This window comes from Crocodylus siamensis, chromosome 6 (assembly GCF_052110815.1).
Source record: "Crocodylus siamensis isolate JL-2025a chromosome 6, ASM5211081v1, whole genome shotgun sequence".
Lineage (NCBI taxonomy): Eukaryota > Metazoa > Chordata > Crocodylia > Crocodylidae > Crocodylus > Crocodylus siamensis.
The window spans coordinates 62,478,101-62,505,041 of NC_143400.1; the positions used below are offsets into that span (position 1 = coordinate 62,478,101).

General features: G+C 42.8%; 1 protein-coding gene across 1 annotated transcript in view; it reads right to left on the reverse strand.

Moving 5' to 3' along the window:
• Window positions 1–26,941, reverse strand: part of COL4A4 (collagen type IV alpha 4 chain) — a 138,457-nt gene that overhangs the window by 98,968 nt on the left and 12,548 nt on the right. The window contains exons 4-9 of the mRNA XM_090053237.1: window positions 7,324–7,458; window positions 5,261–5,305; window positions 4,291–4,407; window positions 1,508–1,576; window positions 714–749; window positions 493–555 (exon numbers count right to left, since the gene is read on the reverse strand). Of these exons, the coding sequence (XP_089909363.1) occupies window positions 493–555; window positions 714–749; window positions 1,508–1,576; window positions 4,291–4,407; window positions 5,261–5,305; window positions 7,324–7,458 (465 nt within the window). The remainder of the gene's footprint in view (window positions 1–492; window positions 556–713; window positions 750–1,507; window positions 1,577–4,290; window positions 4,408–5,260; window positions 5,306–7,323; window positions 7,459–26,941) is intronic.

Sequence of the window (26,941 nt, forward strand, 5' to 3'; positions counted from 1 at the left end):
CCAAAGCTTGGAAAATGTTCCAAAGTTGCCCCTTCCCAGGGATAACACCTGGATAGCAGGATTTTTCCCAGCGTACACTTAGGGCATGTTCCTGCTGGCTCACCTCCCTTGGGGTCCTGTTTCCTCAGCCTTCTCTTTCCAGGTAAGCTGTACTGGTCAATTAGTGAAATGAGCATTGGCTCCACCACTTCCCTGCCTCCCCCCCAGGCCTCATGTGAATCCGAGGGAGGGGAGTAGGGAGAGAGCATTGGCAGCGTTCCTCTGTGGCCCTGAGCTGGAATTCTGCCATGACATGACTCACATGCACACAAGTTTTGCCCTCATTCCTACACTGCAGGTTTATGTAAGCAGTAAGCAGAATCTAGCACTTTTAGTGAATTTCCTCATAAGAAATGGCTCGACTTGAATATACATCTGGGTGAGCTTTTAGATAAATGGACAATCGCTTATATATACCTTCAAAATACAATGCTGCATAACTGTCACTCTTACCTGCAAGCCTGGCTGGCCGTGATATCCATGTGGGCCCACTGCTCCCCTTGCACCCCTAGATCCCTGAGGAAAAAGACCAAAAGGTGAATTTGTTTGTGAAACCCCCAATATCTTGACTTCTCCCCAAAACAAACTTTCCTGGCAAACCAAACCAAAACCAAATCAAATTAAAAAAAACCCCAAAACAAAAAATATACCTTTAAGTGGTAGAAGGTACTTACAGGTACACCAGGGGCTCCTGGATCACCTCTGTCTCCCTGTAATTGCAACCATTTTGGTAAGTAAAGAATCACACTTCTGCTTTCTTGCATTTGCTTTTCAAGACTACTTGCTATATCCTTGTTTTATGATCAATAGATGATTTCACTGAATAGAAAAATAATTTCAGTACCGTTAAGGTTTTGACTGAAAAAAGAAATTTAGCACTGAGATAAACTTCCAAATATAGACTTATACATAGGTAGTATAAGTAACTTCCAAACCATATGCAAAATTGATTTTCTAATATTTTCTAATTTTTAGTGTTTTAAGGGGAAAAAAACCAAAACAGATGACTTCAGATATGTGTGCACCCAAAGATCTTGTAAGTACAACTCAAAAAAAGTAATACATAATCAAAATTACAGTAATTCTCTGATTATATATTAAACCTGCATATAAGTTGATCACATATTTTCAGATTCAATATTAAACAAAGCAGCTGCCCAAAATTTGTAGAATTTGCAATTTATTGTTAAATGTGAATTTAATATTTAATATTAAACTTTGACCCCCAACATCTTATAGCTATCAACAGCATATAAGCAACTTATAGCTGTGGGAACTTCCTGACTTTGATGGCTTTAAAATCTTAATCTGTACCGTGCTATCTATCTATATTTTCATTTACATTCCTTATTAAAAAAGAGACCAAGTATAATGTGCTTCTCAAAATAATGAGGAGCGATTAGAACAATTTTAATCACTATACATGTTTTCCTGCATGTTACAATTATTTCCACAACAATATACTTACTGGATCACCTCTCCTGAAATGTGAAACATACACAGACATTCCTTTTTCTCCTTTTTGCCCAGGATAGCCCTGAATAATTCATCAAAAATTAAAATAAAAAATGAGATTATGTTCTGGAGTAAGATGTAACAATATATCGTATTATACAATCTGTTTACTGACACAGTAGAATTTCACTTATTAATTTCGTAGCTTTGATTACATCAATGCTCTCTGCATATCCCAACCATATTTAATTTTGACTGGTACACTGGTTACAAACCACATGAATAGATATATGCTGTGGCACTTATTCTTAACTTTTTCGTCATGAGAAATCAAAAAACACCCTGGGTGGAATCCTATCCCAGTTAAAGTCCATGAGAGTTTTGTTATGAACTTTAAAGGAGCCAACATACCTGTGTCCACAGACTACATGGAACTCAAATCCCCAGTAACTGTACTTAGTGAACCACAGCATTGTAGTCTTACACTGATCCTTCACAGCTTAGAGAGCTGAATGGGAAAAGTACTTATCACTTAAATGCTGTAATAAGCTGAACAGCTGCCTATAGCTAGAGGGAGCTGCAGCAGACAGGATGTAGATAACAGGTCAAAGAGAGGCTGCACTGGAAGTCTCAATGAAACATGTATCTAGCTACCTTTGCTGCAGCCATGTCTCTTGACAAATTTCGTATTTGATTTCTTTTTACAGGAAGATACGTTCTTATTAAATGAATCTTGTTCCTTATAAATTTCTCAAGCAAGGGTAATAGATATTATAACACTAGGTAATAGTAAGATAGCTACTATTAAATAATATAAAAAATCCCAATAATATAATATGCTTCCTGCTACATGTTGCATACATTGCTCAATTAGCTGGTCAGTCTCTCAATACATGTAGACAGGCCACATATGCAAAGCAATTATCAGACAATGAAAATAACTATCTAGCTATAAAAAGAGTCAACTAGTTATAAAGTTAGTGCTTGAAAATGTGTAACAACTCTGTAGCTGGTTTCTATCCAGCTTTAATTTGAATTAGTAGCAGGGCCCTAAATAATATAAAACTGAAGCATGAAGAATGCATCTAAAATAAGTTACATACTATATTTAGTATATATACTAAATGATACAGGAAACGTTTATAAACAGAACGTAACATAAAGACATTAACAGTCCATTGTGATGCTGGTACTAGGTAATCGGAACAGTATTTGGTGCAGCAAATCAATCTGTAAACAGGTGAGCCAATGTCTACACAGACCCTGGAGTGACACTGTACACAAGGAGATAATTATTTGAGGAGACTCCATTTTGTTTCCCTGAAAAACCAAATTCATGAATATTGATGTTTTAGTTCGAATCCAAGCTTTGTCTCTGTTATTTAAGTTATTTTATGGGCTGCAAGTAATAGATTCATTAATGCCTTTGTTCATTGAGCCAGCTGCATACCGGTTATAATTTATGTCAAATCTTGGGTTTGGTTTTGGGTTTGTGTGTGTGTTATCCACCAACTTCTTACATGTGAAACTCTTATAGTGAATGATTTCCCAGGCTGAAGAGAAGTCACGAAAGTATAAAGGAGCCATAGTCCAATCTATTACTTTTTTTTATCAACTGCGTTGATAGCATATTGCAGCTTAAAGCAATTGTGCAAACATAAATACGGGATTTCTTCATGAATGTGTTTTGATCAGGTTTATCACTTTGCCTTATTCTTTGAATATTGTTTGTTTTCCTCTAAGGCCTGATTCAGTACATATTTTTGCTTCAGATATGTGTCAAAATGTAGCACAAGATCCAGAATTTCTATTGTTTCATTTCATATATAGTTTCATTTTGAAAGCATTAGAACAGCTCTTCAAAATCTTTACAAGTTACTGATCATTCCAAGTGAAAACTTGGTCCTGCAGAAGGTCAATTGTGGGCCAGATTCACAAGTGGTGTAATCCTGCATCTTTCCAGTGGAGTCACTGAAGCTATCTCAGTTTACATCACGTAAGCAGCTAACGTTGAGATTTGATCTTCATTCAGAAACCTCAATATTTGAATAATGTTAATATACTTTCTTCTTTAAGACAGAAAAGCTAAAATCTGAGAGGTCATTTTAAATATTTAAATTTAAAAATAGTAATGCCACTGAACCAGACTGTGGTTTACTATGAGGTGGGTGCACAGGGCATTCATGAGGGTGTTTCTGTGGCAGGCACCCTGCTCTACAAAATGAGCAGACACAACTCCAGTCCATAATGCTGGGTAGCTGTTACACCACAGACCATCTTAATTTTACAATGGCTATGATCAACTACTAAAAACTTCATTTTAAAGCTAACAGAATCTAGGCCCATTGAAACTTCCACTTCAAACCATACCCTCCTGATATCATTCCAGCTATTACAGTTCAAGATTCCAAACGTTAACAAATTGTGTAGTGGTTTTGAACAAATTCTCCTCTTGATAGTATCACTGTAATTCTGGAGTAATTCCATGAGTGTGGTTATTCAAGATGTACACCATGTGAATAAGAGCAGAATTTGGCTACTTGTATTGTGGATAAACACACATTAAGGAATAACAACCTTAATTTCATACTTTACCAAAACCTGGCCTTGAAAGGCACAGATTGCCCAGCGCACAATCACGTTTATTAACAATGACACAAGATGTGGTATGGTAACAGACCCTAAATCAAGATATGAACTCAGGCACCCAGTGCCACAAACCAATGCCTCTAATTTTAAAATGTGTTGGCAGAAGAGAAAGTATAAATACACAATTAATAAAATATTATAACTTACAGGTGGGCCTCTAGGTCCAATATATCCTTTCCCCCCTGGAAATCCTGGATCTCCTCTTGAACCATTGGAACCATCCAAGCCAGGTTTGCCCCTAGGTCCTCCAACTCCAAGTAACCCCTACAGAGAGTTTAATTTATATGTAAGTACATTACCTTATTATTAAAGTACAGGTTTTCATACTGTACAGACTGGTAATCCCAGATTGTGGCAGAGGACCACTCATCTAAGCTTCAATTATATATTCCTTACACCAGAAAAAGGGCCAACTGTGATTTTTCCTGCATACAACAAGAAATATAGAATCGGGCCCAAGTACATGCCATGTCTTTTCACCAGTTTCATAGTAGAAACCCTGGCATTTATGTAAGACCATTTGTGCACAAAGTTGTGACTAGCTGCACCTTAATTCTGAAGGATGCAATTCTGCAGTTCTTATTCTAGCAAAACTCGGACTTGTTTCAGTGGAATTTTTATCTGACTAAGACATGCAGAACAAGGATCAGGGTTTTTTTTCAGCAGAAAGGATAAAGTAATTCAGAACCCCTTTTGCTAGTTTCAAAATACATTGAGACAAATATACAAAACCTAGAAACAGGAACTTCTGCTTTTTACCCCTGCTTGCTGCTTGGATTTGTGCAGGTCTCAGTTACTGCTCTGCTTTTTATCTCTTTTCTGTAAAATAGACCTAATAGTATATACTTATCTGAGAGAGGTGCTGTTAATTCTAATTACCTTGTTTGTATTATGATTTGAAAAATATGTGGAGTCCTAAATATGTGTGGAGTACTATTATCCATAATAAATGTCATAATAGTTCATCTTGTTCTTTACAGGTTTACCAAATAAGTGATTCTTTGGAGGATGCAATAACAATAGATAAGAAGTGTATTATATCAAGTTTAGTAAAGCATTCTGTTAAAATATTGGTTTTAGATTAATTGTAATGTGTATACAGAAAAAGTAAACTTACAGGCAGGCCATCTAAACCAGGAAAGCCTGGGACTCCTGTGGGGCCCTAAAAATGGGGCATTAAAAAAACCTGTTAAAGTCCTTAACTCTTAAAAGCAGTGAACATCAAAAGGCTGTGATATTGCAAACTGATGTTGTAAGTTGCCACATTTGAAACATGACTCTAAGGCCCCTGGCACATGTTCATCTGATCCCAACAATTGCACCTTCTGCCACGCCACACATGCATGGCAGAACGAACAATTTTGGGATCAAGGATCAAATCCAAATTGTGCCAGTACTACTTGCCAGGGCAAAGGAAGCCCAGGATCATAATTCTTGGTTCCTTCTGCACTAGCAAGTTAGGCTGCCTCACCTATCTGTCCTTCAACAATCAGATGACTGTCACCTCCAGCCCCAGGACTGCACTGGAGATTTGAACCAGCTCCTGTGAGGTCTGGGGCCAAGGTGGACAATCAGCTAATTGTCAGTCCCAGCCCCAGACCATGGTGGGCTCATCCTGAGTCCCCCCATGCACTCCTGGAGCCAGGGCTGAAAATTAGCTGACAGCCCAGAGTATGGTTTACCCAGGGCTATCTGAGCAGACACTGACTGTCAAAAGCTCTGGCTGAGCTCCCAGGAACAGGGAATCAAAGGGAGGGGATAAAGGAGTTTTCCTATTGGGGATTTTTAAACCTGTGTCCAGCACCTTAGCCAGAGCTGCTGGATATGGGGTTTAAAATTCCCACAGAAAGCCCTTTGACTCTCCACCCACCAACCTGCCTTCCCCTCCCTTGTCAGCCTCAAGCCCAGGCCCTCAGTCAGCTGACTGTTGGCCCCGGGGCCATTCTATACCCAAGTGCAGTCTGGATCCCAGGGCCTGTTGGCTGATTGATTGTCAGCCCTGGCCACATTTAAATTTAAGGTGCTATATAAATCAGCCATAAAAATGTTCTACGTAATATGTGGAACATTTTTATGGCTTGTTTCCCATCTTATGGTGCCTTAAATTGGGTGCATCTATAGCACCCTGTCCAGGTATACCCCAATTAACACCTTAATCATGGGATAAATGTAAAGTGTAGTGAGGGCCTAACATCTCCACACAGTAAGGTAAACATCTGATAAAATGTGGGCAAATTCAACATGAGCTTGTTTGGCAAATGTAACTGAAAGAACTATTGCCAATAGCCATGCATACCTTAGATGGTACTGGAGGACAACATCAAATTTGTAAGACCAGATTAACTCATTGAGCCTTATGGAATTGTATAGAAGAGGAATTTGGCTATATAATACTCCATGTCATATCATAAGTCTGTGTCTGTTCCCCATGAAGTCAAGGACTTTCAGTGATTCTAGAAGGAACAGGTTCAGGTTCTGTATATCACAAGTTGCGAAATTCAGATCTTCTATTGGGCTCAATTATATAAAGCTCCAATAAAGCCAACATAATTTAATCAATTAAAGCCAGAAGAAAATGTCAAGGGTCAAGACCAAGGACTGAAGGACTTTGAAAAATGACTTACTGACAAAAGGCGGTGTTTATGATGGTATCACTTACCATAACCAATTATGATACTGTACATCTCTTGTACAGTATCATCCCCATGGAACATTAACTCTTTCAGTGTTAATAAGAGTTATGTGGGACACATCAAGGACCTAATCCCTTTCACTGAAACATAGGGTTTGAAAGGACCTCAAAGGTCATCTAGGCTAACCCCTTGCACAAATGCCAGAATGCTACTTCTGAAGCAGCCCTGCCCAGTACCTTACAAAAAAAAAGAAAAAAAAACCCCAATAAAGCAGACTCTACAACTTCCCTAGGCAGCCTGTTCCACTGCTTTTCCATCCTAACAGTAAAGAAGATTTTCCCTTTTCTCCCCAACAGCATTAATTTAATAACCTAGAACTAAACTTCAGGCAAAACTACAAGTGAATTGGATGAAAATTTTGCTTGAGAGGTGACGTAAGTTTGTTAATATAACTTAAACATTCAGTACTGGTTTTTATCATTCCAGTTGGTGGTATTTTGCAACATACTGTAAATATTGAAAATGAGCTCCCTAGAGTATTTCTTACCTTATCACCTTTTTCTCCAGCTGGCCCAAGCAGCCCATTCTCACCTCTCTGTCCCTTTTCTCCTGGCAAACCAACTGGTCCTGTAAGCCCCAAAGGCCCAATTGGACCCTGAGACCCTAATTCACCAGGTTGACCCTGAAATGAAACCAAAGATGTTATTTGGATGTAGTACAATACCTAAATAAACACAGTAAACCTCCTCCAAGAGTTATAGGAGAAGATGCTGGGGCAAACAGATTTGTATTATGTATAAAATGGAAGTTTAGGGATACCATATACTCTCTGTACATCTCAATGACTCTGAAAAATTATTTGATAGTCACTTTACTTCAAAGACTAAGCCCTACTGGTGTTTTAATTACTGTGATATGCACTAGAACATTGGCTGCTTTTTGTAGCTTTTGAATGTCTGTATAGGTAGATAAAAGAAAGTTTAGACGTATTAATGGGGCATGAGACTGATAACCTGATATTAGATTCTTATCCCACTAGGCACGTTTGAACAGTTTTATAATTAAGAAGTCTATTTCTGTAAAGCGAATTGTGTAAATGTAAATGGAATAGTTGGGATTTTCTTTAAAATATCCTATAAAGGGCGTCATCTGTTCTTTTTTAATCTTCTGTTGATGTTTCTAAGGTTCTTTACAGCAAGGTAGAAACTGCCTGACTATACAGGAGAAACAGTAGAAATATATGAATTGCTGACAAATGCACAAAGTAAAAAACCTGAAAACATAGAATCGTATAGTCCAACCCCATGCCTGAGGCAGGATCACCCCCTTCCAAACCATGTCATACAGATCCTTGTCTAACCTATTAGTAAAAATATACAATGAAGTCTATCCCAAATTTACAAGGCACAAATTTACGAGATGCCACAGGTGAAACAGAAGGACATGCTGGTCAGTATCCTGCTTCTACTTGGATTTTTAAAAAGTACTTGAGATATCCAAGGAAGAAGTCAATGCCCCCCAGTACAAGAGAAGGCAAAAATACCCACAGCCTATACCAATCTGACCATGGGGTAAAATTTCTTCCTGACTCCAAATGTGACGATCAGTCTGACCCTGAGGAAATGGGCAAGATCCCTAGTCGTCTGCACACTTCAGTCAAAATACAGAACCTTGCCTGTAGTCAACACTGAATGCTTTGAAAGAAGGTGTAAAAAAACTCCCCAAAACCTTACAACACTTGTAGCAACAAGAAGGGAAAAAATTCCTTCCCAGCCCCATGTGGTAACCAGTAAGGCCCAGAAGCATGGGAAATACTAAACACCCTCCACTCTGCTCTGCAACGTGGGGAGAACAAGTGTAAATCTACACATCACACCCTAAAAAGACCATAGTTTATCCAGTCTACCTTAGTGTGTAGGCCACCAGGGGAGGGCTAGAAACAGTACTGAAGAACAAGTTTTTTCACTTTTGGCTACGAATCATCTTAGGAGTTAAAACTGTACCAGGTATGACATTGCCAAACAAAAAAAAACTGATCAGAAATTTAACATAATATTTATTTATTTAACAGAATCACAATAATGACTAATCACAATAATAAAGATTGAAAGACTTTTTTAAAATCCAATCCAAATTTAACTTGCTTCCAACATTTCTCTTTCTGAGATGTCTGCTGCTCACTGCGAGGTCAGTTAAAAAATCAGGAGAGCTGCAAACAAGTCAGAAGCTACGCTGCATTGCTGAGCTTAGAAAAATGACTTTTTTTTGTTTGTGAAAGTGATATAAACCTTTTTGGCCTTCTCATAGTTCAAAAGAGCTTGCTGTAAAGACTGAAAACTTGTCCTCTGCATTTCTCCTCCATGAGAAAAGAGTTTAATTTCAAAAGGCATACTTGTTTATTTGTTACTTGTACCTTTACCAGGTCTCCAATATCTTCTATGAGATGCTGGCAAAAATGATAAGCATTGAGGGTTATACTTCTTTTATTCTACTTTCTGAATGGTTTAGAATCAAGTAAGCACCATGTTTTAGGTCTCACAGGAGTGATGAGCATAGTCAAAGGCTAGGAACAGACATTACACATAAACCAATTTAAAAGTGATTAGAATTTAAAACCAATTTAAGTGATTAGAAACTGGTTTAAACCTGTAACAACAGATGTTCCGATCACATAAACCTGTTTGAAAATGGTTGAAACCAGTTTGAAATAAACCTGGTTGAATGTAGTATCAGACTTAACTGATTTGACTCAAACTAATTTATGCAATGTCTGTCCCAGACCCCTTGCTGGTTTAAGATGAATGGACTCCCTTAGCATCCTGGCATGTTCTCTTGGCTGGGCGGCACTCTCTGCTCAACAGCAGAGCTGGGCCCTTCCCTCTGCTCCCTGGCTGCAGCTCCAGAGACTGTGGGCTGTTCCCCCACTCCTCCCTCACCACTCCCTGCTAAGTAGGAGTTCCCCCATCCCCTCTCCCTTGCAGAGAGGTGTCTGTCCATTAGCTACCAGACTACATGCTGGTGACAGTCTGTGCTGAATCAACAGGCAGAATCAACAAGTAGGTGGTAATGTCCCTCTGTTGTTTTCTTAATGGGATGATAAATACTGTTATCAATTCCCAGCTGAGCTAATCAGAACAACTTACTGGGGCCTGGCCATGCCTCACTCCCATCAGCTCAGTTCTGTGCAAGGGAAGGGAGGGCTGCTTTAGTGCCCTCCAGCTTCTACCCTGAACCACTGCAGGCACGTGCCTGCATTTCCAGGATGTCTGTCCAGTTACAAAACTGATTTAGCCTAGCCAGTTTAGACTAACCTGCAAAGATTGAATCAATTCAGGCTCAGGCTTTTTGAATGTCTGTCCCTAGCCAAAGAGATGTTACAAAAATTAGTAGGCCTTAGTGGTTCCTTCTTGCTTTCTTTCACAGTCATCATTGTACTATTATGACTTTTTCTAGTTTATATATTCTGCACATGTTCTCTCAGAGTTTAATGTATCAATAAGATGTTTCTAATTTGCACTAAAATAAGGATGGTTATCATGATACAGTTCCAGAAAGTGTCAATTTTAATAAAATGTACTAGCATTTCCCTAGGGATTTAAGAGTTTTTAGCAATGCCATTTATTTGTAAATAGTTCTAAAATTCATGTCAATACCTAGCAGTGCCAGACAGATCAACTGTATACACCTTTCCAAATGAGGGTAGAGGTGAGATATATATATATATCTCACCTTCATACAGACCTTTGGATTACATATATATAACCAAAAGGGGAAAAGGCCCAGTGACTATATTTCACTTTCCTACACAAAAGCCATCAATATTTTTAGCTCTTTAGGATTCTGTTATCTTTATTTTTCTCTGGAGTATTTTGTCTTCTCCTTCTAAGGTTTTTTCTTTTTTTTTTAGTCCCTGAGTTAATTATCAACTACTGAGGAGAATGTTTGAGCACAATCATTTTGAGAGAAAAGTATATGGTTCAAGGAAGACCACTTGAGGGCAGCAAAGAATTTCGAAATTCAGTCTATTCACATTAATTTCTGCACTCACTTATTGCAGGGATGGGCCAAACACAGCCTATGGGGTGGATACGGCCCACTGAGGGATTTTGTCCGGCCCACAGTAGGTCCCCAGGTCCTACCCAGCCCAAGCATGGGGGGCAGCCCAGGCCATGGTGCATGTGGCCAGTCCCAGTGCTCCAAGGCAAACAGCAGGTTGGGATGGCATGGCAGCCAGACTTGCTTCCCCTGTATCTCTGGTAGCAGCAGCTCCTTCTCGCTGCCACTGCCACTGAACCCAGCCCTGCTGCCCAGGCACCCCAGCTCATTTGCCCTGGACCCACTGCTGGGGCCAAACCCCACATAGGCAGGGCATGCAGCTGGGTGGCTGGAATGAGGCCACAGGCAGGCAGGGAGCAGTGTTTGGGAGCAGGACAGCTGGGCAAGGTCAGGATCATGGACCAGGATCTTGGGGCAGTGAAAACATAAGGTCAGGGTTGGAGCAGAGCCACAATCCACTGCCTGCACACCCCTGTGACAGGCATGGATTTTGCAGGCAGGGGCAAGCAGAATGCAGATCAGAGCTCTGCCCTGGGCCCCATCCCCACACTGTTGCCAACCCAAGATCCTGGACCCAGCCCAAACACAGCTCACTTCTCACCCGTAGTCCCATCCCAGAGCCACAATCCATTCCCCATATGCCCCTGGCCACAGAACCTCAGCCAATCACAGGGGCAAGTTGGCAGCAGACCACAGCTCTGCCCTGGGCTGTGTCCCCGTAGTGTCACTGCTGATCCCAGTCCTGGCCCTGTCCACCTGTACCGCTCCTGGATGCTGCTCACCGCCTGTCTCCAGCCCCATCCTACCCTCCTGGCTGAGTGCCCTGGGAGTTTTGGTGAGCTATTGTGCAGTGGGGGAGTAGGTAATGACCTGGCCTGGCCCGGGAAAGCTGACCAAAACTCCCTATGTGGCCCATGGGCCCAAATAAGTGCCCGTACCTGATTTATTAGAATGGATTAAATATTTTAAAACATCGTAAATTAAAAGGAAGATAGACAGAAATCGGTTATTTTCAATAGAAAAGTAACTCCAAGAAATGGTGGAATTCAAATAAATTTTATCTGGTCTAGATATGTCTATGTAAACTGATTCTGTATGAATGCAATCATTTCTTTGAACTGTAAGTGCCTCCCATTTACTTAGTAGTGTTGGAGTATGGTAGCCATGATGGTCCAGGATATTTTGTGGGTGAGAGATCTTTCATTGAACCAACTGTATGATTGGGAAACATTTTATACAAACTTTCAAGCACAACATACTAAGACCTGACCATGAGGTTTATCCAATTAAACACATCATACCCCAAAATATTCATGCCCACACCAGTTTTTGGATACACAATTTTTCTGCTTAATATGGGGGATAGGATATTGGCTTAAACTGTCTCACCATTTAGAGATGAGATATTTTTACATTAGTCCAGGAATAAACAGTATTTTCACATTTCTTTATTTTGATGCACAATGAGTTAATTTACTAATTAAGTCTTAACCCACCCCTGTGAGTTACAGGAAAAACTATGGGTAAACAATCCCTTCAGCTACTGTGATACAGTTGTACAAAAGGTGAATGCAGTTTTGAGATGCATCAATAGAAACATTAGGTGCAGGACATGGGAGGTGACATGTCCTCTCTACTCGGCACTAGTTAGGCCTCATCTGGAGTAGTGTGTGCAGTTCTGGGTTGCACATTTTAAAAAGGATGTGAAGAAATTTGTTGCCCACCTTTGGATCTTCTCTAAGATGATCACAGGCTTGGCAAGCAAGTCATATGAGAACAGCCTGAAGGACCTAGGCACTTTCAGCTTGTGGAAAGGTGCTTGAGAGGACATGATAGCAGTCTTCTAATAATTGAAGGGTTGCCAGAAAGAATTTAAGCACCTTTTCTCTCTTGCTGCATAGAGGAGAATGTGGACAATGGCTTGAAGTTGCAGCAAAATAAGTTTAGATTAGAGATCCAGAAAACCTTCTTCTCTGTTAGAGCACTGAGGCACTGGAATAGATTGCCTAGGAAAGTTGTGGTCTCTCCATCACTGGAAGTGTTCAAGAAGAGGTTGTACAGCCACTGCTTGGGGTGATTTAGGTCTAGCTATGCCTATTTTCTACTAGAAGTATTTCTTGTTGCTCTGGGCTTTGCTAGTTCCCACCCACAGTCTTTAAGCCTTCTTCAGAGGCTTTGGGTGCTGGCTACGGGCTGGGGAATTTGACTGGGGTGTGCCAATCCTCCTGCTGAGGCCAAAGCCAGAGGTTCCTGGCCAGAGGGTCTTGCCCCTCCATTCAGGGTCAGACCAATTACTATATTTTGGATCAGGAAGGAATTTTACCCCATGGTCAGACTGGTATGGACTGTGGGGAGTTTTACCTTCCTCTGTAGTGGATCTTTTACCTTCCTGTACCCAGGATCTCTTGAGTGTATATGGACAACATTTCATAGAAGCAGGACATTGCCTGCTGTGGTTTCCCTGCTTTACCTGTGGCAAGTTAGGGTGTCAAGGTTGATAGCAGTCTTAAATAAAGTTTAGATTATGGTTTGTATGGAATGGTTTGGATAGGGATAATACTGCTTCAGGCAGGGGGTTGGACTGGATGACCTCTGGAGGTCCCTTCCAGCCCTACTTCTCTCTGATTCTGTCATTCTATATTGCCAAAATGTATCTCCCCACTCCAGTGGAACTCAACAGCTGTTCGACATGGTGCAGCAACTCCGCACAACAGCTTTGAGCAAGAGGCCAAGAACAAATATACGCAGCTGAAAAAGCAGAAGAAATGTGCATAGGAAAAATGTAATTTGCCACAACCTATTGAAATTGCTGGATAATGTTGTATGGCTTCCATTTTGCAGGAGGTCAGACTAGATGATCATAATCCCTTCTGTCCTTAAAGCCTGAGTGAGAATTTGGCAAGGAGACCAAAGCTACCACCTCCCACTTGCTTAAGTATTGGATTGATCCTGTTCTCTGAATAATAATAGGCTCAACAGTATGGACAGGGTTATTCCTATCTTTACTGTGTATGCTAGATGTAACAAACCACCAGGCATTGACTATTTGACTATGTAGGGATGTGGAAGAAATTTTTGCTTCCCTTTTTTGTAGTGAGATAGTTCTGTGCTAATCAGCAACTGATAGAGCTTTGGGCCTCCTCTTTGATTCAGAATCTGCTTTTGAACCTCATATTAACTGGAAATACCAAGCACCATCTTTGGAATGTTGCCTGTCTTTGGACTCACTTGACTATGCAATTGCTGAGCACGGATCTGTGCTCTGCTATGCTTTGTGAAAAGGATGGCAATTCTCTCTTGGTTGGTTTCCAAGGCATCCAAGCACCACTGATGATTACAAATAAATCTGTCTATTCAACTATATCAGTACATATTTGGAACAAGCTAGTTGATCAAATGTTTTTATCACCATGTGGGAAATAGGAAGTCTCTTTCAGATATAAACTGAAGACACAGAACTTCCCCTGCAGATGAGTCTTGGCCATGAGACTTCACATCACAGTACATTTTCTTTTTCTATGAGTGGTCTGGACTACACTTATACCAAGTCATAACATTCTAATCGTATTAATGATGCTCTGCTGGTCTCTTGCAGGCTGAGATGAGCCCATTACTATGCATGGTATGATGGTAACAGAAACACCTCCCCCATACACATCCTATGACTTCAGTGAGGTTCTTCCCTTAGGACTTCATCCTGTTTCTGTTGAAGTCTATGGCAAAACTCCCAAATACAGGATCAGACATGAACAGATACAGGCCTGGGCTTTGTAATTTGCTCAAGAAAGTAGTAATTTTGGGGGGTAGATCTTATTCAACTGATTAGAGACCTTTTGTGGACTTAAGACATCTAAGTGTGATCCTATTTCAAGTCCCTAAAAAACAGGTAATATAAAAGGTGGGTGGGTTCTCCTCCTGTTTGCTGTTTTTTGTGACCTAATTTTAAAGCTTAATGATTGCCTGTTAAAACAGTAAGTGTATTAACAATTTGTCAGGGACTCAAGCAGGTTGGACTTATTTTACACTTAGGCACCTAATGGGTAGTACAGGATCTGGTCCTTTGGCTTTGGGCATACAAAGGGTTATTTTTCTTGCTATATGGTTAATAATGTAGACTGCTGTGACTAGCAATCTGATAGCTGTAGGCTGTGCAGATTCTGCATGGTTTGTAACACTGAATGGGCAGTTAGGATTTTGTGAGTTGTTTAATTTGAGTATTTCTTTGCCTTAAGAATTGTAGTCTGTCTAAGGTGCATTTTGGTATTGCCTTGCAAATCCTCTGTTGTAAAATGGAAAGCATCTGTTAAAAATACTCATAATTTAGTTATCAAGGCCATTTTAATGTTTGATATTAAAAGACTAGGGGGACTTAATTATGACATGATTATGCTAATTAAGAAATATGAATTTAATTGAATAAAACATCAAAATGAAATTGTTCTAACTGTTTCATAAACCCTGGCACTATAACAATTCCACTAACAGTGACCCGTTGAGTAGTGCATTTGTTTCTTAGTAAATGCATTAGTGCTATCTCACATGACTTACAATTCATAATCAACAAGGAAAAAAAGGCAGTATTCTACTGCTTGCTTCTGCACCACTATTCTTTGATGTGTCAATCTCAACACAAAAGCAGTTTTTGTAGCAACTTAAATATTTTTAATTATTAATTTATGTGAATTATTTTAAGAGTTTCAACAGAAAAAATCTAATATTTGAACAGTTTAGGAGCTAAATAACATAATTATCTTAATTGCCCATACTAAAGCTTAGATGCTATGTGAGATCTTTAGCAAGAATACATCATAATTAATCAACAAGCACCCTGGGAAATGCAATACATCATATCTTTGGTTGTTGCTACTGTATGCATTTAATTGATTCCATGGTTTCTGACTTCAGTAGGTGGTAAAGTCACTAAACAGATTCACTGGATCTAGACTTCACAATACGTTTGACAGCTGATACAACTTTAGCATGCCATGGGAAGCCAGTGGATTGTCTCTTTTTTTCAGCTCAAAGATTGATAATGACTGGGAGCTTTGTTAAAGACCAAACTGATACCATGTCATAACATCTATTATTTGTGCCCATCCAATGTGACTACCACAGCATTACAGTCTTAGGACAGCTGTCCAAATAAAGAGGATGAAGGTAGTCATGCTCATATGGAAATTACAAATTAGCATGGTTTAAATAGAATATTATGCCTGCTCTGCCATCTGATGAGAATACATTCCTTTAGGATTTTCACTGCCTTATTGTCTAGGTCAGGAACTGAACTTGCCAAGACTATTGTCTGTTATTTTTGCATAACCTGGGCTTGACCTGCATTAAGAAGCTGACTCTTAAAAAAACCCCACAAGCCTCATTTTTTTTTAATTAATCATGCTTCCTAAGACTGAAAATACTTCTGAACTGTGTAGTAAAACACTTGGCATTGTTTTGCAAAGTAATTGGCCAAGATTTTCAAAAGTGACTTGTTTTGGGTTCCCAACTTGAGACCCTGTACCAGGGTGGGCAAAATATGGCTTGCAGGCCAGATCCAGTCTGCCAAGAGATTCTATTCAGCCTGCAGCAGGTCTGTTGGCTCCACCTGGCTCTGGTGTGGGGGGAGTCTAGGCTGTGACAAATGTGGCCAGTCTCACTGCCCCTGATCGCACAGCAGGGCAATGGTGGTGCAGGGCTGGACACTTGTTTCCTGGCAACCCCCGCAGTGGTGGCTCGTTCTGGCTGCCACCACTACTGTCTCTCCCAGTGCCAGTCCCAGCCCCAGCCCCTTTGTCCATGCACTCCAGCTTGTCTGCCCCCACCCATCGCTGGGGGCATTAGATAGAGCAGGCAGGTGAACAGCGTATCCATAGAGACCAGCCTGAGCCCCTGTGGGCAGAGGGCTCAACCAGGTGGATAGGATGGGGTCATGGGTTGGCAGGGAGCAGTGTCTGGGAGTGGCACAGGTGGGTGGGGGCAGGGATTGTGGGGTGGTGACAGCATAGGGCTGGGGCCAGGGTGGAGTCTGGGAGAGCTGTGAACTGCTCCCTGCACATCGCTGCCTGTGGAACCAGCACCCATCCCAAGGATGTGCAGGGAGCAATCACGGCTCTGCCCCAGGCTCTGGCCCCACACTGTCACCACCCCACAATTCTGGCCCCGCCTGTCCATCCCACTCCTAGATGCTGCTCCCAGGTGCCTGTGGCCCCATCCCATACACCTAACTAAGCATGTCCTGCACGCAGGGGATCCCAGCCAGTCTCCATGGAGACCATGCCTACCCGCTCTGTCCAGCACCTTCAGCACTGGGTGCAAGGCAGACAGCCCCGGGCCAGATAGGATCAATTGCCCCCCCTATAACCCCACTGCACCAGGTCAGCACCACCCTCCTCACTGCCATGCCAGGCTGTGTCAGTACCCCCGTCACCCCACCCCACCCCAACCTGCAACAGCTCACCAAAGTTCTTAAAGTGGCCCTCCAGCCAAAATAATTACCCTTTCCTGCCCTATACAAACACCTAATTTTCAGAAAGCCCCAACCATCTACTATCTAAGGAGCATGAAGTTAGGTACTCAGCAATGGAAAACACAAAAGTCACCTTGGAAGATTCTGAGCTATGTTGTTGCAGTAAATTCTGTTCTTGCTGCCAGTAAAATCAATGAAAGTTTTGACATTGTCTTCAATTAGAACAGGAACTATATGTGAATGTACTCTATGTACAGAATAGGATCAGGCGCCCCTGGTCACTGACTGGCTCTAGTGGGACCAGCAAGATTGGGCATGGGAGAGACACCTTCCCCCCCGCCCAAGTCACTGACTGGTCGCTGGGGGGGCACGTGTTAAGGTGGCACCAGTTGTCCATGCATCTTGGTTCAATCTACACAATTTAGACTAACATGCAAAGATTCTATCAATTCAGGCTCAGGCTTTTTGAATGTCTGTACTTAGCCTAGGAGACAGAGTTTAATAAACATGCAGAGGTTTGGCTGTGTGTCTGTCAATTTTGGCTTTGGGAGTTCCCAATCCTTTAGCAATCTGAGTCCCCACCCTAAACTTGACCCACTGGCTACTTTCTATTGCCTAATAAATTTATTTTTAATTATTCATTTTATTGTATATTTTTCAAAGTATCCATTATTTAATTCTTGCAGAACAATGTCCATGAGCAAGCAACAAACATGCCAGCTCACACATAGAAGTCTTTATGATTCAAAATAACTCTGAACACCCTACCTTCTCAACAGAAACTAGCATAGTTACGTTAGTGTTGGGTTGCACCTTGGCTAATAAATACTGCTTCTTAACATTGCTGATCAGGTCAGGTGCAGTGCAGTGCAATGCAGTGCAGGACTAATGCAGCTTCACAGCTTCTGGTTTGAGACCTAGTGAATGCAGAGTTAGCTTGGATAACTCAGCAACATTGTTCCCCTGCCATGTACAGACATAATCTAAGCACAAGATTTTTAAAATTTCAGGTAGTCTTGCAGATCCTTCTACACATAAGTAATTTCATATGTGTGAATATTCCAACTGACATCAAATGGACTATTTGTCCAATTAGAGTTACTCATACAAGTGCTTGTAGCATTTGGGCCTTATGTATGCATAACTGAACATATACAATTACACATGCCAGTTTATGCATGCAAATTCCTGATGTGCACATGCAAATCAAGTATTTGCACCAACACAGGGGTTATTAAACTCCTAAACAGCCATGTGCACATACCTAATTTGTATTCACAGACTGAGTCTTTGATTACATAAACTGGGCAAATGCAACCCTTTGTGCACAACTACAGGTTTCTACATTTGGAAGAGTAATATATATATATAAATTTATTAGAGAAGCTATATAAAACAGAGTTAAGATTTAGCTCATGTATCAGGATGTTATGATGAAGAATTTAGGATTGCTTTTATTATACCAAACAAACATTCACAAAATCCAGAAAATTAAAATTAAGACTTAAGCAGCAATCAAATAGCAATGACTATTTGCTCATGTCCCTCTGTTTTTTCCTGATTTCCTTTCAACAATCAGAGGTTCCATCCATTCAAGCATGCCTATGGCTGTTTGTATTGTTTATTACTGTGGTATGGTAGTTTCGTCCTTTCTTTAGGCATATCACCTTCTCAAATTATCCCGCCATGGAATGGTGAAGAATTTTTCTTATACTGTCATTGTATGGGGGAGATTTTTAAAAGACAAAAATAGGAGTTAAGGACCCACTACCATTAATATTCAATCACAGTTGGGCACATACCTTTTTTACACCCCCAATTCCTAGCCTTTATTAACTGTATATGCTTCATATAAGAAATTGATAGAAACAAATGCCAAAGACCTAACAGTCAGGTTGAGAAGTCTTTGGGAAATTCTGAGCTCTTAGCACATCTGAAAACCATTCCATGTGTTTGGAGAACTAAATGTGGACATAAGAGTTTAATTTTAGACTCTCATTCTTTCTTAAAAGTTTTTAACCTTACACTTTTTATTTAGGAAGCCTACAGTTGCATGGCACACACTGAAACATTTTTAGCTTCCTATCAGTCTTAACATTATAAAGCATAAACAAATGTCACAGATCACCTATCCTTATTAATTACAATTAAATCATGTTGATTTATACTTGTCTGTAAGAAGACACAAAACAAATCTGGACATGTTCTAGGGAAGCATAGAGAATACTTGTAATTCCACAGTAATATCACCTGAAACACAGTTAAGCATATTAAAGTCAATATTCTCTCTAAACTATAGGTAAAGTTTTATATTTTGTAATTCACAAAACTATTTTTTAACCATAGCCTTGACTATGCAATATGGCAATCTGGCATTGCTCACAGGATGGCAAGATATCATCATTTTTTAGACTCAAATGTTTGTATTTTCTGCATAATCAGAAATGCCTGACATTACCATAGTCTGGAGCTACATAGAATCATATGTTTAAGATACTATTGATTACAAGTATTTGAGATATACTGAAAAATAGTCACTATAAAGAATATACTATAGATTCACTTTTTCAGCTGTTGTCTTACAGTTTATAAAACTATGCCCATCACTGTCTCTGGATGCATGTACAAATATTAGCAAATCTGTCATGCAACTACAGTGATAAAATAAATATCCTGGATTTAAACTTGTAGCTGGGAGGGAGTGGAGCTGGGGCAGGCATATCTCATATGGTCCTAATGTTAAGCCCATTTAGAAACAGTTGATTTTAGATCAAGCCCGATGTCTTTTACATATTTCATATTAAGCAGAAAAAAATAGTGCCTAAACTTATTTTCCTTCCTTTTTTGCATCCTTGTGACAAAGTTTTTAGCAAAATTTGCAGATTTGTTGGAATCTGACAGGGCTGCACCATGAGCACTTGGGGCTGTCAACCATTCACCTTAGAACCTGGGCCAACCTCGCCCCCAGTGTCTACACTAGAAACTCACTAAGAAGCACAAAAGGATTGCATTTCAAGGTTCTCTAGATTAAGAACCGATTTAGGGTGAGTAGAAAGTTACTTCAGATTGTACATAGTTTATAATCTTGCTAAAACACAGAAAATGTTACTATTCACTTTCCTGAGTAAGCCATTTCCATTCCCTAATACCATGTTGTTTAACAGAAAACAAATTTTATTTTTTAATGTTAGAAAAGGTATACTACATGTAGAAAAGCACTGAAGCATAAAACCCCTGGGCAAAATTCACCACTGATGAAAACAGATACAATTTCATTGTTTCTAATGAAACTGTGGTTAGGGGTGAGTCTGACCCACTATTTTGCCAGCATTTATACAGTCAGGCCTCGATTTACACAGTAGTTACATTCATGAAAAAACACCATGCAAATAGAAATTATGTAAAAAGATACCAAGGATCTATGGGAAATAATGGTTTCGGGTCCAGATGAGGCCAATAATTTGACCAATATGTGCCAGTGCATGCATGCAACCACAGTGCAGCATGCAGGCAGTGAGGAACAGATCCCAGCAGCTTGGAAAGCTGCATGCAGCTGGTAAGTCTGGTGTGGTAGAAGGGGAGGGAAGGGGCGTGCGGGGGGAAGAGATCAATGCCCCCGTGGTGAGGGAAGAGTGAGGTAGGGGCTGATGCTGCCAGCCAGTATAGGGTGGGGCAGGGCAGGTGCAGGATGGAGCTGTGGCTCTTCTGGGGGTTGCAGGGTCAGGGGAGACAGTTCCCACTGCTGCGTGCACTCTGGGAGGGCATGCCCCTGGATCTGTGCAGGGCAGGCAGGATGGGCTAAAGTGCAGGCTGGAGCCAGGGCTGTGCTGGGCTTTTCTTGTGGAGGGCAGGGCTTGGGGTGGGTGGCAGCGGCACTGGGATGGGGTTACGGAGGGGGGCTGCAGACACACCAAATTTCATCATAGCCCCCTTCCAGTGCCACCACCACCCACCCCAAGCCCAGCCTCCACCGAAAAGAGCATTGTGCAGCCCCTGCTCCAGCCCACAGATGCAGCTTGCCCTGCCCCACGCAGATCCAGGGGGCACACACCCCATTCACCCCATGCCCTCCCTGGGTGCGTGCAGCAGTGGGAGCTGCCCTCCTCCCCACACTGCCCGGACAAGCTGCGGCTCTGTCTCGTGCCTGCCCCACTCCAGCTTGGCAATGCCTGCCCAACTCCCTCCCTCACTGCAGGGTCCATTGATCTGCCCCACCCCCCATGCCTCTTCCCTCCTCCCCCCCTCCACCAACACAATATACTTACCAGCTACACTGAGAGCAGTGTGGTGGAGGGGTTCAGGATGTGACCAGCTGATTCTAGACACATCTGAACATCTTGGTGACCATGCTGCAACATGTAAAAGTGAATCCATACCGTGTACAACAATAAAGGGTCACAATTAATTGGCTATGCATAACTGAAACCATGCCAAAAAAAAACAACCCATGTAAATCAAGGCCCAGCTGTATATGATTTCAGAGACTTGAGCCAGACCTATGCCACCTAACAGGTACTTAGGCATCTAAGTGCAATCCTATTCCAGCTTGCTCAAGTCCCAGAAAAAACTGTTAAAATATCTAGTTTTGTAGCATGCTTCATCTTAGCCTGAAGGTGATATCATAGAATCTCAAGGATCTTTCCACCTATTGCATTTTTTTTCGGGGACTCAAGAAGGGTAGAGTAGAATCCTACTTGTACATCTAATAGGAGGAATAGGGTCCAGCCCTTGATGTCTCTGGGGACTGAGTTACCTTGACTTCCTTAGAAATTTTTTATAGTTAGATGCTGGACATGACATCCGAGGCAGCCAGGTGGATGGGCCTGCGCCTCCCTGCACATTGATGGCAGGCAGAAGAGCCGCGTCCTGGACTCCACCATCATGATCCAGAGCCAGGCAATGAGGTACCTACACGACAGTGATGTCTACTGCCACCTGGGGAATGCCCACCAGCCACCGGGCCAGGAAGATGCCAGAAGAGACCATCAACGGGATCGTGCAGGACGCCCACAAGCTGGACTCATCGCTGCTGGCCCCCTGGCAGAAGATAGATGCAGTGAACACCTTCCTCATCCTCCATGTCACGTTTATCCTGAGAGGCTCGGTATTCCCCAAGGCTCCCCTCAAGCAGGCGGACACTGAGATCTAGTGGCTGCTGAAGAAGTGGCTGCACCTGCTGCTGAAGGCCAGCAATGAAATCCTGCACGTCCCCTACTGACAGGGATGCACCAACATCCCCCACATGGAACACCTCTGCAACATTGCAGTGGTCACCTATGCCTTCCACCTCCAGACCTGCCTGGGCCTGACGGTAAGTATCATTGTTGCCAGCACCCCTGAGGAGACCACCCACAAGAGAACTGCGAGGCAACTGAGCGGACATGACTTGGCCACCTTCCTTAGTGGCTCGCTGCAGAGCGAGTTTGGCAGAGACAGTGGGGACTTTGCCTCACTGTGGAGCCAAGCCCGCAAAACCACATGCCGCCTTGGGAAGTGCATCGGCTGCACCTGGACTTGGACTGAGGAGTGCTTGGAGCTAGGAGTATCCCTGCTACCAGCCCCACTCACTGACCACATCACCATGACGCCCCGCATGAGGACCTTCCTGGAGTGGTTCCTGAAGGACGCCACCGAAAACAAGTACACTGGCGACCTGAGGGCCAAACCTGACCAGGGCAAGGTCTTCAACATCACCTCAAAGTGGGACTCCAGCAACCACTTCATGCCCAGTGGGAGCTTCACACACTTCATGGATTGGCACTTCCTCCACTGCAACTGCCTCAAGTACCTGCCTCTGAATAGGGTCATCTGCTTTCGCCTCCAGGACAAGAGGTGCTGACGGTGTGGCTACATGGCAGAGACCCTCTCCCCTGTGCTGTGCAGCTGCAGGTTGCACACCAGAGCCTGGCACCTCTGCCACAATGCTTGCCAGGGCCTCCTGGTGAGGGCCATCCTGGCTGCAGCAGGAGAGATCTCCACGAACTGCACCATCCCAGGTTGTGAGAGCCAGATGCATCCCGACATCGTGGTCATGAATGAAGAGGCCAAAAAGATCATGATCGTGGATGTGACCATCCCCTTTGAGAACCGGCACCTTCACCAATGCCTGGGCTCGCAAGTGGGAGAAGTACGTCCCACTGGCTGACATCCTGAGGGGCTGTGGCTATGACGTGATGGTCAATGTGCTCATCACGGGAATGCTCAAAGCCTGGGACCCCAGCAACAAGAGCGTCCTGTGTGCCTGACACATCTCCCACCACTATGCCAAGCTGATGCACTGCTTCGTGGTGTCCGACATGATCCACTGGTCCTATCACATCTAAGATTAAAATGTAAGTAAACTTGATGTTTTGGCTCTTGGGTAGCTAAATTTCAAAGTAAAGTAAACATAGGTTACTTTGTGATTGGTAGGCTCCAAAGGGACTGCAAAGACTGTCAGGTATGCCAGAATTTAAAAACCAAAAAGTGGCTTGCAAAGGAGCCTGTTTTATTGTTAGCTATTCAGAAACAAGGAGGGAAGAAGACTTGAGGTAATCTTACACCACAGAAACCCATACAGGATTGTTTCAGGAAATATGTACATACATCAAGTTATCTCATTTTGTTCACATCTCAACTGATGATGATTAATGTTGCTATTTTCCATAAAGCGGATGCACAACACTTTTTATGATGTAAACAAATGTTAACAGTAATAAATATAAACTTCTGTTAAATTTGGGAGAATTTTTCAGCAATATGAAGGCTTCAAAATTATTTCATAATAAAATGGAATTCTCAGAATTATGTTTGTTTAACTATTATAAATTTTATATTAACGTGTATTTTTCACAATATATACTATAGTGACATGAGCCCAGATCTTCAAAGATTTTAAGACACCTAATTCCTAGAGAGATGGACCAACTAAATGCAGGTGGCATGGTCCAGGATTCATAGATTCATAGATAGATTCATAGATTGCGAGGCTGGAAGGGACCTCGGAAGATCACTGGGTCCAGCCCCCTGCACCAGGCAGGGAAGACAATTGGGGTCAGGTGACCCCGGCAAATGACCATTCAAGTCTCTTCTTGAAGATTTCCAGGGTAGGCAATTGCACCACCTCTGGAAGGAGCTTATTCCACAGTCTGGTCACCCTAGCTGTGAAGAAGTTTTTCCTGATGTTGAGCCTGAAACAGTCTTCCAGGAGCTTATGGCCATTACTCCTGGTTTTCCCCAAGGGTGCCCTGGTGAACAGCTGTTCACTGAGCCCTTGAAGTACAACTGATGTAGTGGTAAGCCACTATCAAGTTCCCTCTCAGCCTTCTCTTTTTCAGGCTGAAGAGTCCCAGGTCCCTCAGCCTTTCCTCGTATGGCCTGCCATGCAAGTTTCTGATCATACGGGTGGCCCTTCTCTGGACTCTCTCGAGCTTTACCATGTTCTTCTTGAAGTGTGGCACCAAGTACTGGATGCAGTACTCCAGCTGCAGTCTCATCGATGCCAAGTAGAGTGAAAGAATCACTTGCCTAGTTTTGCTGGAGATGCATCGATTGATGCATGCCACAGTATTATTTGCCCTGTTGGCTACAGCATCAAATTGCTGGCTCATATTCATACTGTGGTCTATTATTACCCCCAGGTCCCTTTCATTCATGGTGCTGGTCAGTTTGGCATTGCCAAGCCTGTGGATGTGTAGGGGGTGGGGCTTGTCCCCAGGTGCAGCACTTTACATTTCTCAGTGTTGAACTTCATTTGATTCTGATCCGCCTAACCTGCCAGCCTCCCTAGGTCCACCTGTATCTGCAGCCTAGCTTCAAGCATGACTATGCTTCCCCATAACTTGATATTGTCCATGAACTTGGCCAGTGAGTTCTTCACCCCCACATCCAAATCAGGTTCAGATGTTCAACAGCAGGGAACAATCAGAGCTTAAAAATACAATACTCAGCCTACGGGTATTGAATATGGATGTAAAAAGTTAAGTCTTTAAACACTTAAACAATAAGTATAGTTACACTTGTAATTATTGGTTAACATTTAGCACAGGGAAGGGAAGCAGTGCAGTGCCCAGAAACAGGAAGGGCATCAGGGAGGAAGAAGGGAGGGAGGGAGGGGTGAGGAGAAAGAGAAGGGGAAGGGTAAGTGGGAGGGGTGAGGGAGTACTGGTACTATAGTCTGCTCCCTCCCTCCCAGCCTGCTGGTAGCTGCAGTGGGCTGGAAAAGCCCCTCACCTGTTGCTGCCCCCTGTGGCTTTATGTGGACTGTGTTGTCTGGCAAGGATTGCCACTGCCTTTTCCGCCAACCATCAAAGGCTCTGGGGAGCAGCTTCCAGCAGTAGCTGTGTATGTGCAGGTCTGTGCACAGCCCCCAGCCCCTGGCTCCCCGTGGAGCTCCAGGCAGGCAGGCAGCTGTGGCTGTGGCCCCTCCCCCAAAGTGGGGCGGGGCAGGTGGTGACCCAACCAGGACTAGATATATATTCTCAGTTGACCATTTAACTGATATAATTAGTAGGGCTGTGCGAAGCTTCAGTTGCTGATTTGAATCGGTGGAGATTCAGCCTGATTTGGTGGTGAATCTGAATCAAATCAGGAGACCCTTTAACTTCTCCAAATCGATTTGGAGGGTTCCAGTTTGATTCGGAAAAATTCAATGATTTGAATATAGACACAGCTTTAAATGTTTTTTCTACATACTTCAAGGCAGCAGGCAGCTCATGAATGCTGTGATACTGGGGCGGATGGAGCATCCCACAGGAGTGCGAGGGGTCCCCAGTGTGCTCAGCAACAGACCCAGGAGTGGACCAGAAGCATCGAATCTTCAGATTTGGATTTGGTCAAATCGAATCAGGGACAGTGATCCAAATCAATGACTTGAATCACTGTCCCTCATTTGGGCTGAATCCTAATCCAAATTGAATAGGGCCCATTTTACACACCCCTAATAATTAGAGGAGGTTAAACAAATAATTTGTTGATGGTATTTAGATCCCCAGTGTGAAGCAGTCCCACCAGCTGTGCTCCAGTGTCTTGTATGTCATCTGTGTTGGCGGGTATCCAGAAGATACAGAGAGATGACACAGAGAAACAATGACATCTTGTGGCCTGGCAAAGCCAGAAGTACCATATTTTATGGTGTATAAATCAACACCATGTGTAAGTCGACCCCACGTTTCCATACAAAAAAATTAGGATTTTTGTAATCCGGTGTATAAATTGACCCCATCTCACTGGTGGGGGGCGTGGCTGGGTGTGCTGGCAGTTGCAGAAGATGGTGGGGATGGTGTGAGAGGTGCTGGAAGCTGGGACGGGCTCGTGGGAGAGATGACATGTTGGCGGGCTCCGAGGAAGTTGGATTAGGCCCCTGGGAGCTCCAGCAGCAAACAGCCTGCTGGCAGCCCACTCAGGTGGCCCCAAGGGGCACCATCACCACAGAAAGAAGGACTGGGTCCCCTGCAGCTCAGGGCCTGCCTGGCTACACCCCTGCTTGACACCCTGCACCCCTGCTTGACACCCCGCACTGCTCATTGGGTGAGGCAGACCCTTTCTGGGTAGTGCCAGGTGTCCTGCCAGCCGCAGCAGCCTGCTGAAGGCAGAAGTGGTGAGAGGCCCAATCCTGCTTTTGGCAGAATCTACCCCCTCCCGTGTGCCCAGGGGTGAGCTGCTGGTGGGC